The 17,023-nt window shown below is 41.8% G+C and overlaps 1 protein-coding gene across 3 annotated transcripts in view; it reads right to left on the minus strand.

Annotated features, from left to right (window-relative positions):
• Positions 1 to 17,023, minus strand: part of LOC135510582 (active breakpoint cluster region-related protein-like) — a 24,651-nt gene continuing 7,628 nt past the window's right edge. For all 3 annotated transcript variants that reach the window (XM_064931602.1, XM_064931604.1, XM_064931603.1), the window contains 10 exons: positions 7,138 to 7,233; positions 6,931 to 7,002; positions 6,668 to 6,765; positions 6,155 to 6,265; positions 5,843 to 6,009; positions 3,829 to 3,968; positions 1,383 to 1,517; positions 1,166 to 1,271; positions 735 to 876; positions 1 to 227 (listed from right to left, as the gene is read on the minus strand). In XM_064931602.1, coding sequence (XP_064787674.1) covers positions 120 to 227; positions 735 to 876; positions 1,166 to 1,271; positions 1,383 to 1,517; positions 3,829 to 3,968; positions 5,843 to 6,009; positions 6,155 to 6,265; positions 6,668 to 6,765; positions 6,931 to 7,002; positions 7,138 to 7,233 — 1,175 coding nt within the window. In that variant the 3' untranslated portion in view covers positions 1 to 119. The remainder of the gene's footprint in view (positions 228 to 734; positions 877 to 1,165; positions 1,272 to 1,382; positions 1,518 to 3,828; positions 3,969 to 5,842; positions 6,010 to 6,154; positions 6,266 to 6,667; positions 6,766 to 6,930; positions 7,003 to 7,137; positions 7,234 to 17,023) is intronic.

Genomic DNA, 17,023 nt, shown 5'->3' on the forward strand with positions numbered 1-17,023 from the left:
AAAGCTTTACAAATAAATACATTTATTTATCTTTACAATGTCTATAGATTACATGTCCCCTCTCTCTCTTTTTCCTGAGTCTCTGTTGGCCAACAGTGATGTTTCCAGGAGTTTAAGGTTCATATGTTGGTGGTCTCATCTTCCTCAGTGGTCTCTGTGTCATGTGATATGCATGTCTGGACTTCAGGCAGGTTGTCACACTGCAGATAGAAATACACAACCTGGACCTACACACACACACACACACACACACACACACACACACACACACACACACACACACACACACACACACACACACACACACACACACACACACACGCACACACGCACACACGCACACACACAAAGAGAGAGAGAGAGAGAGAAAGACTGATACACACATTACACACACTACTACGCAAAGATAAACATGTTTAAAACAACTACTCGTGGTCCGTCAAATACTTGGAAAAAGCCTCCTTCCTTTTACTACCTTGAAGTAGTCACTGATTTGACATCAGTCACTTTTTAAAGTACAAATGATGTACATGTTTGTAGCGGTTGATACATTTTTCATAAGAGAAAATCAAGTCTGAAATTTCAAACTTCAGAACCCTTTTCAAACCTAAAATACACGATACGATTTAAATGTCCTGCACCAACATGTGAAGGCCTGTATCTTTCCTGTATGTTACTGTAAAATCAATCGACTATAATAATAGCATAAGCCTTATGAAGTAGCCATGACCAACCTGCACTTCCACCTCCTGAGAGATGTCCACTGTCGGGCCGCACTGTCCCAGAACAGCCACAGGGGGGCGCAGTAGACTGGGACCAAACACAGTGGCCAGGTTCATCAGAGGCATCTTGTTCACATGCTGTCTGTCTGATACTCTGGAGAACAAAGGAGAGCATGATGTCATCAGCAAAAATACGCATGAGAGAATGACGTCATTGGAAAAAATACAAATGAAAAATATAATGGGAAGCAATGGCAAATTAGCCTTATATATATGCATAGTTAAATTAAGGTTAAATAAAAATACAAAATGTATATGGGTGAGAAGTACTTTGTTATAAAAGTGTCTGCTAAATGACTCAATGCAAATAGTAATAGAAATATGTTAATATAGTAGCATGTTATTAGTAACATATAAGTAGTGTATTAGAGGTGTTGAGAGACCTTTTGAGGTGGTGGAGGAGGAACAGGAAGGTGTTTTGGTTGACGGAGGGACAGGACTGGAGCAGAGACAACATGATCACACTCCTGGAGCTCAGGTCTGGAATATCTGTTAGAGAGACACAACACAGACATGGACGGAGAAGAGGGAGTGTGTGTGTCTGCATGTGTGTGTGTATGTGTGCGTGCGTACATGCGTTTGTGTATGTATGTGACCTACCCAACGCCTTGGTGAAGCTCTGGAACAGTTCTGTTGGTATGAGAGGTTCAGGGAGTTCTCTGAAGTAGAGCTTCAGTATACCTGAGACAGCATTCACATCTACACACCTCAACCTGGACACTGCCTCACGCAGACCTGAGAGAGAGAGAGAGAGAGAGAGAGAGAGAGAGAGAGAGAGAGATGACATAGACAGAGAGAGATGACATAGACAGAGAAAGAGAGAGAGAAATAGAGAGAGAGAGAGAGAGAGAGAGAGAGAGAGAGAGAGAGAGAGAGAGAGAGAGAAAGAGAAAGAGAAATAGAGAGGTGGATATATATAGATAGATATATACAGTGCCTTGCGAAAGTATTCGGCCCCCTTGAACTTTGCGAACTTTTGCCACATTTCAGGCTTCAAACATAAAGATATAAAACTGTATTTTTTTGTGAAGAATCAACAACAAGTGGGACACAATCATGAAGTGGAACGACTTTTATTGGATATTTCAAACTTTTTTAACAAATCAAAAACTGAAAAATTGGGCGTGCAAAATTATTCAGCCCCTTTACTTTCAGTGCAGCAAACTCTCTCCAGAAGTTCAGTGAGGATCTCTGAATGATCCAATGTTGACCTAAATGACTAATGATGATAAATACAATCCACCTGTGTGTAATCAAGTCTCCGTATAAATGCACCTGCACTGTGATAGTCTCAGAGGTCCGTTAAAAGCGCAGAGAGCATCATGAAGAACAAGGAACACACCAGGCAGGTCCGAGATACTGTTGTGAAGAAGTTTAAAGCCGGATTTGGATACAAAAAGATTTCCCAAGCTTTAAACATCCCAAGGAGCACTGTGCAAGCGATAATATTGAAATGGAAGGAGACCACTGCAAATCTACCAAGACCTGGCCGTCCCTCTAAACTTTCAGCTCATACAAGGAGAAGACTGATCAGAGATGCAGCCAAGAGGCCCATGATCACTCTGGATGAACTGCAGAGATCTACAGCTGAGGTGGGAAACTCTGTCCATAGGACAACAATCAGTCGTATATTGCACAAATCTGGCCTTTATGGAAGAGTGGCAAGAAGAAAGACATTTCTTAAAGATATCCATAAAAGTGTCGTTTAAAGTTTGCCACAAGCCACCTGGGAGACACACCAAACATGTGGAAGAAGGTGCTCTGGTCAGATGAAACCAAAATTGAACTTTTTGGCAACAATGCAAAACGTTATGTTTGGCATAAAAGCAACACAGCTCATCACACTGAACACACCATCCCCACTGTCAAACATGGTGGTGGCAGCATCATGGTTTGGGCCTGCTTTTCTTCAGCAGGGACAGGTAAGATGGTTAAAATTGATGGGAAGATGGATGGAGCCAAATACAGGACAATTCTGGAAGAAAACCTGATGGAGTCTGCAAAAAGACCTGAGACTGGGACGGAGATTTGTCTTCCAACAAGACAATGATCCAAAACATAAAGCAAAATCTACAATGGAATGGTTCAAAAATAAACATATCCAGGTGTTAGAATGGCCAAGTCAAAGTCCAGACCTGAATCCAATCAAGAATCTGTGGAAAGAACTGAAAACTGCTGTTCACAAATGCTCTCCATCCAACCTCACTGAGCTCAAGCTGTTTTGCAAGGAGGAATGGGAAAAAATTTCAGTCTCTCGATGTGCAAAACTGATAGAGACATACCCCAAGCGACTTACAGCTGTAATCGCAACAAAAGGTGGCGCTACAAAGTATTAACTTAATAAGGGGGCTGAATAATTTTGCACGCCCAATTTTTCAGTTTTTGATTTGTTAAAAAAGTTTGAAATATCCAATAAATGTCGTTCCACTTCATGATTGTGTCCCACTTGTTGTTGATTCTTCACAAAAAAATACAGTTTTATATCTTTATGTTTGAATATATATATATATATATAGACAGAGAAAGAAAGAGAGAGAGAGGGGGAGGGAGAAATTATATAGACAGAGAGAGAGAGAGAGAAAGAGAAATAGAGAGAAGTGGATATATATATATATATATATATATATATATATAGAGAGAGAGAGAGAGAGAGAGAGAGAGAGAGAGAGAGAGAGAGAGAAAGAAAGAGATAGAGAGGGGGAGGGAGAAATTATATAGACAGAGAGAGAGAGAGAGAGAGAGAGAGAGAGAGAGAGCGAAATAGAGTGAGCGAAATAGAGAGAGGTGGAGATATATATATAAATAGACAGAAAAAGAAAGAGAGAGGGGGAGGGAGAAATGATATAGACAGAGGAAGAAAGGGGGGGAAAGTAAGCGAGAGAGCAAGATCAGCATGCATTTCATAATGATTCAACTCTGATAACTGCACTTCATACAACCGCAAACTCTGTTTAGCGCGCCCGGTCCCTATGGAAATGACTGCATTCCCTGGTTTAGTACACGCTGTCTTGAAGGTCTCAAGCCGTGGTATCATTTCAACACTCACTGGTGTTGAAAGCAGTCTTGAGGTTGGTGATGTCACTGGTTGCTGCTGATAGCCTATAGATGCCCACCTCCTCCAGTCCTCTCCGCTCCACCTCCGCCACACAGCAACGCACCACATGTGGCACCAGGACACCCTCTTGTCTGGGAGAGGACACACACAAGACACACACTCTGGTTTGTGTATGTACATACAGTAGTATATACACACATTATATGTCATTGGCATCCTCGAAAAAAGTGTCTTGGATGTTCACATGGTGTTTTCAAATGACTTTCATTTATCCTCGAGACATGAAACACTCACAGCACACAGAGGGCAATTGTAACAGTATAATTTTTAACCGTCCCCTCGCCCATACCCGGGCGCGAACCAGGGACCTTCTGCACACATCAACAACAGTCACCCTCGAAGTCACCATCGCTCCACAAAAGCCACGGCCCTTGCAGAGCAAGGGGAACTACTACTTCAAGGTCTCAGAGTAAGTGACGTCACCGATTGAAACGCTATTTAGCGCGCACCGCTAACTAAGCTAGCCGTTTCACATCCGTTACACTATGACTACTTAAAAGTTTTTGTAAATAGATCAAAACTGCATTTTTTCTCCCCCAGGATCAGACTGTATATGGTATGTGGTTCCCATTCACTAGTCTTTCTCGTCTTGCCACAGATCTGCTGATACTATATTGCCTAATCCTGGGTATTTCTCAATATGCATACAACCGTGCTACACACTCTCATGCTCTGAGCTCATTCTCCTAGGACGTTCTCTTGAGTAGGTTCTTGTGAGGACGAGAGTGTGGAGAACGCATAAAACATTACATTTGACAAGCACTGGCACTAGCCCTACTGTATGACCTTACCATTCACTGAACCTTATTCCAGCCAGGACGATGCCAATAGAGACCAAACAAGATATACACAAAGCAAATGTTTTACTTCATAATTATCAGCTAGCTATATGCAAATCGTAAAAATCTAGCTAGCCAGGTAGTTAAACAGCCAAAAAATAACCTGTAATTAATGTTATGCAAGATAGATTAGCATTTGTTCGCGGGGAGTAAGCATAAAAATTGCCAACTAGTTAGCCCTATCAATTTACCCATTCACTGAACCTTATTTCAGCCAGGACAATGGCAATAGAGGAAACAAGATATACACAAAGGAAATGTTTTACTTTACATAACTAATGTTTGTAGCTAGCTATTTGTGAATCGTAAACATTTACATAGCTAATAAGATAGTTTAAAAGGCAAAAAAGACGTAAAACTAATGTTATGCAAGGTTGATGTCAATTCTTTGTGGGTAGCTAGCTAGCTAACAATTATTTGTGGCTATCTAGCTAGCTAACAGTAGTAGCTAGCCAGTTAGCTCTATTGACTTAATATGGGCTTGTGATCTATTCACCCTACAGTGGATATTGTAGAAAGGTAAACATGACAAAATTAACACAGCATGTATTTACGTGTCAATATTAAATATTGTAGTCAGGCAACATATGAGATGTGAATAGGCAACATTACATCCCGAAGTTGGAGTGTGTTTTTTCTCGCTTCAGCTCAAATAATAGCCGCCATTGATTTCAATAAATGTTACTTCATTTTTCCCATAGTTGCGTCATATTTCTGGTCATCGATGCATGCTTCAAAATATGTACAAACGTAGTACGGATTTGAGAAGTGCCCTCCCTGCTCTGTTTTGCATACTTTTATCTGGACTCATACTCCGACCCTCCCGTGGTCCAATTTGTGTGCTCGGAGAACGATAGGATGCATTTTGAGGAACACCTCGTGTTCTGGTCTGTCAGAGTGGTTTCTTTTCATTTCGTTTCATAACCAAACAAGAGAGGGAAACAAAAGTAGATCCCACTGTGTCATTTACGATTATGCTACAAATAACTTAGTTAAGAGATGCGAAAAGGAGAGGAAGTCACTTTAGAGTACTGAAATGCACCCATTGCGCAAAAAACCCCAGGACGTTAATCCTCATTGGACTAGTGATGATCAACAGGACTCACTGTGCCACAGCTCCAATGGGCATGCAGAAGATGGACTGTTGCTGGGCAGGGGTCAGACATGGCGGGTCTAGAGGGTGAGGGCAGTACTTTAGAGACATAGTCACCTCCACCTGGCCTAGAGAGAGGGTCTGTCTCCTCCATCGCTTCTGTAGGAGGCCTGGGTCCAGCTAGAACACATTCAGATGAACAGGTGAGCACACAGGTGCACGCACACGCACGCACACACAGTATACACTTTTAAACAGATACAGGCACACACACCTTCTGAACATTGAAGAACACACACATCTAGACACAGATGCAGACACACACCTGTATAGAGGTCTTGCAAAGGACTCGGTCCTCACAGCTCTCTCCTTCCTCTGGCTGCAACACACACAGCACCCTGAGGTTCTGAGCCCCATCCACCTGGAAGGAGAACTCCTGAGGACCAACACAAGACACCGTTGATGAGTAGTATTGATGACGTATGGGTAGCATGGCTATGTTCGAAAGTTATTTTAAAAGACCAAATCGAGTACAAAGCATCCTCACTGAAATACCATTGAAAAGCATCATCATAGTGATGTACATCGTCATGCAATGCAGGACAATTACATGTAGTTTATTTAAGGTTTAAAAAGACTTAATTTACCCTTACAAAAAATGTATCAACCCCTACAAAAATGTCCATTAATTATAATCCACATAATAATTCACATATCCTGATACTGCTGTGGCAAACTAGCTCAAATTAAGATCCTACATCTGTAACAACAAGGATGTATGATGATTCCCCCAATCAAAATGGCTGCCGGTAGAGCTAGCCTGGATACGGCATCTTACCTGGTCCCAGTGAGGGCTGAGGCTGCTGACAGAGGAGTGGGTCTGGGCCTGGCTCTCATAGAACTCAAAGCCATCCACCTCCACACACACATACACACCTAGGTGGGAGAGAAGTGAAAATGAAAACAGTGTGCGTCTGTTTAAAGAGCTCAATGGTTTGTGTTACAGTGGAGTCTGAGGGTAGAGTATTCTGTATGTACTACATCTGGTGAAGATATAGACACTGCGGTGTAGATACTGAAGATACAGATGCAGACACTCACTGGCTGGCTGTTGTAGTCCACAGGCAGAGTGAATGGCTACACTAAGAGTCCCACATAGAGACTGTTCCTCACCTGAAAGAGAGGGAGAGGTGTGGGGGGAGTGAGCATTAGGAAAAAACGTGTAAGAAAGTAAATTAAAGTATGATAAAGAGAGATAAAGTAAACAGAAGTGAGTGAGAGGAAACTGTGTGTGAAAGGAGGTCTCACCAGGCAGTATGCTGTGAAAGGGAGGCTGTTGCGTCATTCTCAGTTTGACACAGGAGCTGGTTAGGGTGAGCAGGTCTGGAGGAACCATTTCTCTGTCTGAGAAATAACACACCCACATCATACACCACTTGATGGACATACTGTTCAGCACAACAACATCTCATAGTTTCCCTTCGAAAGTTGACGTATTGTGGATGAGTTCCACATGGTTACAAGGTTAAAACAGAAGGGACTCAAAGGTTAACAGTTTAGGCATTCATTCTGAGTGGTTAAGGTTAGGGTTATGGTCTTCAGAAGGCTTAAAACAAAATATTAAAAACGACACTGATCACCATCAAGTATCTTCAAGTATTCTCGCAACTTGCTAGAGCATTGTGAAGTGCAGTAGTGCAGTGGTCTGAGCAGTGATTTACATTTTTTTGGCGAGAGCCGAGGAAGGCATATAGTGCCTTCAGAAATTATTCAAAATGTTTTTGTGTTACAGCCTGAATTTAAAATGGATTACATTTACACACAATACCCCATCATGTCAAAGTGAAATGTTGTTTTTAGAACATTTTTGAAATTAATAAAAAATGTAAAGCTGAAATGTCTTGAGTCAATAAGCATTCAACCCATTTGTTATGGAGAGCCTAAATAAGTTCAGGAGTCAAAATGTGCTTAATAAATCATGTAATAAGTTGCAAGGACTCATTCTGTGTCCAATAATAGTGTAAAAAAAATCTAAAGCAGACACTGAATATCCCTTTGAGCATAGTGAAGTTATTAATTAGGCTTTGGATCGTGTATCTACACCCAGTCCCCACAAAGATACAGGCGTCCTTCCTAACTCAGTTGCCGGTGAGGAAGGAAACTGCTCAGGGATTTCACCATGAGGCCAGTTACATAGTTTAATGGTTGTGATATGAGAAAATGGAGGATGGATCAACAACGCTGTAATACTAACCAAAATGACAGAGTGAAAATAATACAAATACAGAATACAAATATGCCAAAACATGCATCCCAAAGACACTTAAGTAATGCTACAAAAAATGTGGCAAAGAAATTAACTTTTTGTCCTGAATACAAAGCATTATCTTTGGGGGGGGGTGAACGGAATACAGCTTAGTATAGGCAAATTCCTAGAGGAAAACTTGGTCCAGTCTTCTTTCCAATAGACACTGGGAGATGACTTCATCTTTCAGGCTGATAACCTAAAATACAAGGTCAAATATACACTGGAGTTGCTTACCAAGATGACATGGAATGTTCTTGAGTGGCCTTGTTACAGTTTTGACTTGAAAATCTATGGCAAGACTTGAAAATGGCTTGAAGACTCACAGCCGTAATCGCTGCCAAAAGTGTTGCTGACGTGTATTCTCTCAGGGGGGTGAATCCTTATCTAATTAATATACACTGAGTGTACAAAACATTAAGGACACCTTCCTAATATTGAGTTGCACATAGGGCTGTTATGGTGACCGTATTACTATTAACTATGTGTTGTTGTTTGTGTCGCACTGCTTTGCTTTATCTCGGCCAGGTCACAGTTGTAAATGACAACTTATTCTCAACTAGCCTACCTGTTTAAATAAAGGTGAAAAATAAAAGAAAATAACCGCCACACCAACGTTCACGAGTCATAACCGCAGTCAAATTCCACGTGACAGTTTAGTCATGGTAACTAGGCTTCTCCAAGCTCTGATGCTGCTGATTTTGTAACCTACCACATGTGCTAACTGCCTAGTACTTAGCACTCTATTGTCCCTCTAATCATTCTGACATCAATGCAAATGTTTTTGAAAATCAAATCATGCACGTCATGAAAGCCCATAAGCTCATGTTGCGCAACATTTCTATAGGATATGCAACTGCGTGAGAAAACAGAGTGATGGCCTCTCCTAAAAAGAGCAGGATCCCATCAGCTTTCTATAGGTTAGGCCTACTATATTTATTTATTTATCAACTTTCCTAATATTAAGCACATTGCTTCGCTTTACAACGGGAGTATAGCCCACCTGGCTGGCATGAAAATGAACCTTGGGGAAAAGCGTCCTCCATTCGCTATTTAAGTGCAGAGATGACATGTATTTTTTCCATGCCCCAAGACAGGTGCACGATAATGGTCCATGCTATATAAAAACTAATTTCACACATATATTATTTAGTATATGTAAAGACAACATTAAATTAAGAATAGTCTGATGGATGGCAATATTATCTATCACTTCTGAATAATGCCCAGCGTGTGAAGTAAGGCAAGAAACAGAGCATGCCTTTTTTTCAAATCATAGTCACACACTTCATGTAGCCTAGCCCATAGGCCTATATGTTTTGATAAGGTTTATTTTACAACTAAAGTGGCCAAATAACTTCTTAAAATGAAGGACATTAATCTGATTTACAGCCGGTGTAGAGACGGTTGTAACTGGCATACATAGGAGGAGCATGAGTTTGCGAAAAAAATGCACCTCTGTAATAAAGCATTACATGTATAATCGCATTTGGAGTCACTTTTGAGAAGAGTGTTTTCCGCTTATTGATTGCATTTTGGAACATTCGCGTTTATAGCCTACTGCCATGTGCACATTGCTGCGCTTCTAATGTGATGAACTTGCAGCCTTGTTTACGTGCTGCTGTGCGTTTGGTTGCTAACCTCACTTTGCTACCTGACAACTTTACGTTTTTTATTTTTTAATTACCGTTTATATTTTTAGTTTTTCCCTCGCTCTACTTTTTTTCATTCAACTTTTTCACTCTGGACGCTTGATCTGGACGTGGTTCGTCAGGACCTCCAACAGCCGAAGCTAAGTAGTAACATTAACATGATGCCTTCTAATTGCAGTCGCTGTACTCATAATATACAGGAGAACGATCGCCTTATGGCGAGGATAGCTGCGCTGCAAGCCCAGCTTCAGATGCAATCGTAAGGCAAGGGTAATATCAGTGTAGGAAAGGATGAAACAGCGTCTGTGCCACCAGTAAGTACAGATAGTAGTATAAATCCCCTCGCACGGTCCCCGCAGCCTGACAACTTTCTCATAGCTTCTGGGGGGAAATGCTGTAGGAATGCTCAACCGGTGTCGGTGTTGCTCATTCAGCCGACAGAAATGTTCAACAGGTTCTCCCCATTAAGCAGCGAGACGGAGTCAGAGGCCAAGCCTTCTCTGGTCTCTACTCCTCCTGTTACGGGGTCTGAGATGCCAAAGCCTCCCACCATTAGCTCTGACAAATTGAAAACCCTAGTCATTGGCGACTCCATTACCCGCAGTATTAGACTTAAAACGAATCATCCAGTGATCATACACTGTTTACCTGGGGGCAGGGCTACTGACGTTCAGGCTAATCTGAAGATGGTGCTGGCTAAAGCTAAAACTGGCGAGTGTAGAGAGTATAGGGATATTGTTATCCACGTCGGCACCAACAATGTTAGGATGAAACAGCCAGAGGTCACCAAGCGCAACATAGCTTCAGCGTGTAAATCAGCTAGAAAGATGTGTCGGCATTGAGTAATTGTCTCTGGCCTCCTCCCAGTTATGGGGATGATGAGCTCTACAGCAGAGTCTCACAACTCAATCGCTGGTTGAAAACTGTTTTCTGCCCCTCCCAAAAGATAGAATTTGTAGATAATTGGCCCTCTTTCTGGGACTACTATATTCTGACGGACTCCATCCCAGCTGGAGGGGTGATCTCATCTTATCCACGAACATAGACAAGGCTCTAACTCCCCTAGCTCCACAATGAAATGGGGTGCAGGCCAGGCTTAGTGGAGTCTGCCACCAGCACAGTCAGTGTAGTCAGCTCAGCTATCCCCATTGAGACCGTGTCTGTGCCTCGACCTAGGTTGGGCAAAACTAAACATGGCGGTGTTCACCTTAGCAATCTCACTGGAATAAAGACCTCCTCCATTCCTGTCATTATTGAAAGAGATTGTTGATACCTCACATCTCAAAATAGGGCAAATTAATGTTAGATCCCTCACTTCCAAGGCAGTTATAGTCAATGAACTAATCACTGATCATAATCTTGATGTGACTGGCCTGACTGAAACATGGCTTAAGCCTGATGAATTTACTGTGTTAAAAGAGGCCTCACCTCTTGGTTACACTAGTGACCATATCCCCCGCGCATCCCGCAAAGGCGGAGGTGTTGCTAACATTTGCGATAGCAAATTTCAATGTTTTCGTCTTTTGAGCTTCTAGTCATGAATTCTATACAACCTACTCAATCACTATTTATAGCTACTGTTTACAGGCCTCCTGGGCCATATACAGCGTTCCTCACGGACTTCCCTGAATTCCTATCTGACCTTGTAGTCATAGCAGATAATATTCTAATTTTTGGTGACTTTCATATTCACATGGAAAAGTCCACAGACCCACTCCAAAAGGCTTTCGGAGCCATCATCGACTCAGTGGGTTTTGTCCGACATGTCTCCGGATCTACTCACTGCCGCAGTCATATTCTGGACCTAGTTTTGTCCCGTGGAATAAACGTTGTGGAACATAATGTTTTTCCTCATTATCCTGGACTATCGGACCACCATTTTATTACGTTTGCAATCCCAACAAATAATCTGCTCAGACCCCAACCAAGGAGTATCGAAAGTCTTGCTATAAATTCTCAGACAACCCAAAGATTTCTTGATGCCCTTCCAGAATCCCTCTTCCTACCCAAGGACGTCAGAGGTCAAAAATCAGTTAACCACCTAACTGAGGAACTCAATTTACCCCTAGATGCAGTTGCACCCCTAAAAACTAAAAACATTTGTCATAAGAAACTAGCTCCCTGGTATACAGAAAATACCCGAGCTCTGAAGCAAGCTTCCAGAAAATTGGATCGGAAATGGCGCCACACCAAACTGGAAGTCTTCCGACTAGCTTGGAAAGACAGTAACGTGCAGTATCAAAGAGCCCTCACTGCTGCTTGATCATCCTATTTTTCCAACTTCATTGAGGAAAATAAGAACAATCCAAAATATATTTTTGATACTATCGCAAAGCTAACTAAAAAGCAGCATTTCCCAAGAGAGGATGGCTTTCACTTGGTTTAAATCTTATCTGGCCTGGTTTAAATCTTATCTGTTTGGAAAGATATCAGTTTGTCTCTGTGAATAGCCTCTGACAAATCAACTGTAAATTTCGGTGTTCTTCAAGGTTCCGTTTTAGGACCACTATTGTTTTCACTATATATTTTACCTCTTGGGGATGTCATTCGAAAACATAATGTTAACTTTCACTGCTATGCGGATAACACACAGCTGTACATTTCAATGAAATATGGTGAAGCCCCAAAATTGCACTCACTGGAAGCCTGTGTTTCAGACTTAAGGAAGTGAATGGCTGCAAACTTTTTACTTTTAAACTCGGACAAAACAGAGATTCTATTGAATCTGACAATTAATCTTGATGATTGTACAGTCGTCTGAAATAAAACTGTGAAGGACCTCGGCGTTTCTCTGGACCCTGATCTCTCTTTTGACGAACATATCAAGACTGTTTCAATGACAGCTTTTTTCCATTTACGTAACATTGAAAAAATCTGACATTTTCTGTCCAAAAATGATGCAGAAAAATTAATCCATGCTTTTGTTACTTCTTGGTTAGACTACTGCAATGCTCTACTTTCCGGCCATCCGGATAAAGCACAAAATAAACTGACGAGAACCCAAAAAAATTATCACATTACTCCAGTGCTAGCCTCCCTACACTGGCTTCCTGTTAAGGCAAGGGCTGATTTCAAGGTTTTACTGCTAACCTACAAAGCATTACATGGGCTTGCTCCTACCTACAGTGCCTTGCGAAAGTATTCGGCCCCCTTGAACTTTGCGACCTTTTGCCACATTTCAGGCTTCAAACATAAAGATATAAAACTGTATTTTATTTGAAGAATCAACAACAAATCAACACAATCATGAAGTGGAACGACATTTATTGGATATTTCAAACTTTTTTAACAAATCAAAAACTGAAAAATTGGGCGTGCAAAATTATTCAGCCCCCTTAAGTTAATACTTTGTAGCGCCACCTTTTGCTGCGATTACAGCTGTAAGTCGCTTGGGGTATGTCTCTATCAGTTTTGCACATCGAGAGACTGAATTTTTTTCCCATTCCTCCTTGCAAAACAGCTCGAGCTCAGTGAGGTTGGATGGAGAGCATTTGTGAACAGCAGTTTTCAGTTCTTTCCACAGATTCTCGATTGGATTCAGGTCTGGACTTTGACTTGGCCATTCTAACACCTGGATATGTTTATTTTTGAACCATTCCATTGTAGATTTTGCTTCATGTTTTGGATCATTGTCTTGTTGGAAGACAAATCTCCGTCCCAGTCTCAGGTCTTTTACAGACTCCATCAGGTTTTCTTCCAGAATGGTCCTGTATTTGGCTCCATCCATCTTCCCATCAATTTAAACCATCTTCACTGTCCCTGCTGAAGAAAAGCAGGCCCAAACCATGATGCTGCCACCACCATGTTTGACAGTGGGTATGGTGTGTTCAGGGTGATGAGCTGTGTTGCTTTTACGCCAAACATAACGTTTTGCATTTTTGCCAAAAAGTTCAATTTTGGTTTCATCTGACCAGAGCACCTTCTTCCACATGTTTGGTGTGTCTCCCAGGTGGCTTGTGGCAAACTTTAAACAACACTATTTATGGATATCTTTAAGAAATGGCTTTCTTCTTGCCACTCTTCCATAAAGGCCAGATTTGTGCAATATACGACTGATTGTTGTCCTATGGACAGAGTCTCCCACCTCAGCTGTAGATCTCTGCAGTTCATCCAGAATGATCATGGGCCTCAGTCTTCTCCTTGTATGAGCTGAAAGTTTAGAGGGACGGTCAGGTCTTGGTAGATTTGCAGTGGTCTGATACTCCTTCCATTTCAATATTTATCGCTTGCACAGTGCTCCTTGGGATGTTTAAGGCTTGGGAAATCTTTTTGTGTCCAAATTTAAACTTCTTCACAACAGTATCTCGGACCTGCCTGGTGTGTTCCTTGTTCTTCATGATGCTCTCTGCGCTTTTAACAGACCTCTGAGACTATCACAGTGCAGGTGCATTTATACGGAGACTTGATTACACACAGGTGGATTGTATTTATCATCATTAGTCATTTAGGTCAACATTGGATCATTCAGAGATCCTCACTGAACTTCTGGAGAGAGTTTGCTGCACTGAAAGTAAAGGGGCTGAATAATTTTGCACGCCCAATTTTTCAGTTTTTGATTTGTTAAAAAAGTTTGAAATATCCAATAAATGTCGTTCCACTTCATGATTGTGTCCCACTTGTTGTTGATTCTTCACAAAAAATACATTTTTATATCTTTATGTTTGAAGCCTGAAATGTGGCAAAAGGTCGCAAAGTTCAAGGGGGCCGAATACTTTCGCAAGGCACTGTATCTTCACGATTTGGTCCTGCCGTACATACCTACACATACGCTACGGTCACAAGACGCAGGCCTCCTAATTGTCCCTAGAATTTCTAAGCAAACAGCTGGAGGCAGGGCTTTCTCCTATAGAGCTCCATTTTTATGGAATGGTCTGCCTACCCATGTGAGAGACACAGACTCGATGTAAACCTTTAAGTCTTTATTGAAGACTCATCTCTTCACTAGGTCCTATGATTGAGTGTAGTCTGTCCCAGGAGTGTGAAGGTGAACGGAAAGGCACTGGAGCAACTAACCGCCCTTGCTGTCTCTGCCTGGCCCGTTCCCCTCTCTCCACTGGGATTCTCTGCCTCTAACCCTATTACAGAGTCACTGGCTTACTGGTGCTCTTCCATGCCGTCCCTAGGAGGGGTGCGTCACTTGAGTGGGTTGTGTCACTGATGTGGTCTTCCTGTCTGGGTTGGCGCCCCCCCTTGGGTTGTTCCGTGGCGGAGATCTTTGTGGGCTATACTCGGCCTTGTCTCAGGATAGTAAGTTTGTGGTTGAAAATATCCCTCTAGTGGTGTGGGGGCAGTGCTTTGGCAAAGTGGGTGGGGTTATATCCTGCCCGTTTGGCCCTGTCTGGGGGTATCATCGGATGGGGCCACATTATCTCCTGACCCCTCCTGTCTCAGCCTCCAGTATATATGCTGTTGGGGGCTAGGGTCAGTCTGTTATATCTGGAGTATTTCTCCTGTCTTATCCGATGTCCTGTGTTAATTTAAGTATGCTCTCTCTAATTCTCTCTTTCATTCTTTCTCTCTCTCGGAGGACTTGAGTCCTAGGACCATGCATCAGGACTACCTGGCATGATGACTCCTTGTTGTCCCCAGTCCACCTGGCCGTGCTACTGCTTCAGTTTCAACTGTTCTGTCTGCGGCTATGGAACCCTAACCTGTTCACTGTGATTACTATTATTTGACCATGCTGGTAATTTATGAACATTTGAACATCTTGGCCATGTTCTGTTATAACCTCCACCCGGCACAGCCAGAAGTGGACTGGCCACCCCTCATAGCCTGGTTCCTTTCTAGGTTTCTTCCTAGGTTTTGGGCTTTCTAGGGAGTTTTCCCTAGCCACTGTGCTTCTACACCTGCATTGCTTGCTGTTTGGGGTTTTAGGCTGGGTTTCTGTACAGCACTTTGATATATCAGCTGATGTAAGAAGGGCTATATAAATACATTTGATTTGATTAGAAGAAATAGCCTATGTTGCATCAGCCTCATTTCTTTTAAACATTCTTTTAAATGGTTGTATTAATTTGGGATCTATCACATCCCACAATTGCCCCAGTATATGTTTGGAATATTTATTTATTGCACAGAAGGACAAGTCTACCAATAGAATAGGTCAACTTTTGCTTTGCTCTTTGCTAGGCCTACTCATCTTGTTAGCTGACGAAAAGTAGGCTAAATGTGGACAGTTCTTCTAACATCTTCAATATGCACCTCGGAATTCGATAAGATGGAGGCGCACAGTTTCCCTAATGTGTCTCTCTACAATTGTAGCCTACTTCTTGGCTGAGATGCCTGTGAGAAGGAACCGATCATGTGACGGGCATTAACTAATAAGAATTGAGATATCTGAGAGAGCCATGTGATTGAGAGGTGCTTCAGAGCACGGCAGACGGAAGAAGGGAATTATAATTATTACATTCAGCTCAAGGGCACAACGTCCACTTTGACCGCAAAAGACATGGATCTTTTAGGGGGCATTACGGCCACACAAGGGGGATGCCGCTGGGAAATTTGAGGCCTGGTGAGAATATTATCAAGTGCTTGTCAAATTGTGAATGAGAGACTGATGAAGTGTGTACAGCCTGCACAAAAAAAAATAAGCAGAGCTCATGCCTTCCATGCAACTTTTTTTTCAAATCATCATTAGAGTCGCATCATGCAGCCTTAGAAGGTATTAAAAACCTAAACATATAGCGCAACGTTTGTATCTCAACTAAAGTTGCATAAATAACTCTAAATTATAGGAGGACCTGTTTCTCTGTTAACCGCTCATCACATTAATAGCCGAATGTGCCCACTTCCTTGGAAATAGTTTGGAGAAGAAATCCTTTCTATTTTATTCAGCTATGTTCAATTGTATTCTTCATACTATAAAATAATACAAAAATAATGCTACGGATTTCTAAGCAATTCTTGTCTGCTCAATTAACTAGTGTAGCCCACAGCCATTTGGCATAGCCGGCTCAGGACCTAACATAAGGACAACTCTGAGTATACTTTTCTGTTCTTCTAATATAGACTACATTTTCTTCATATCATTTTTCTTTAGATCTGTCTAAAATAGATAATGGACTTATTATGATGTTGTAGGCTATATGAAATGTATAAATTGACTTTTTAAAATGTTAATGTTTTAAAAGTCTGCATCAGTGGCTTGTAGGCTGTGCATGGAAGCCAGATGTCAAAAGTGTTTATGTTAATTAATGGTAAATTACCGTGAGGCCGTTAGTTATTTGCTTGACAA

The sequence above is a fragment of the Oncorhynchus masou genome, chromosome 23 (assembly GCF_036934945.1).
Source record: "Oncorhynchus masou masou isolate Uvic2021 chromosome 23, UVic_Omas_1.1, whole genome shotgun sequence".
Classification (NCBI taxonomy): domain Eukaryota; kingdom Metazoa; phylum Chordata; class Actinopteri; order Salmoniformes; family Salmonidae; genus Oncorhynchus; species Oncorhynchus masou.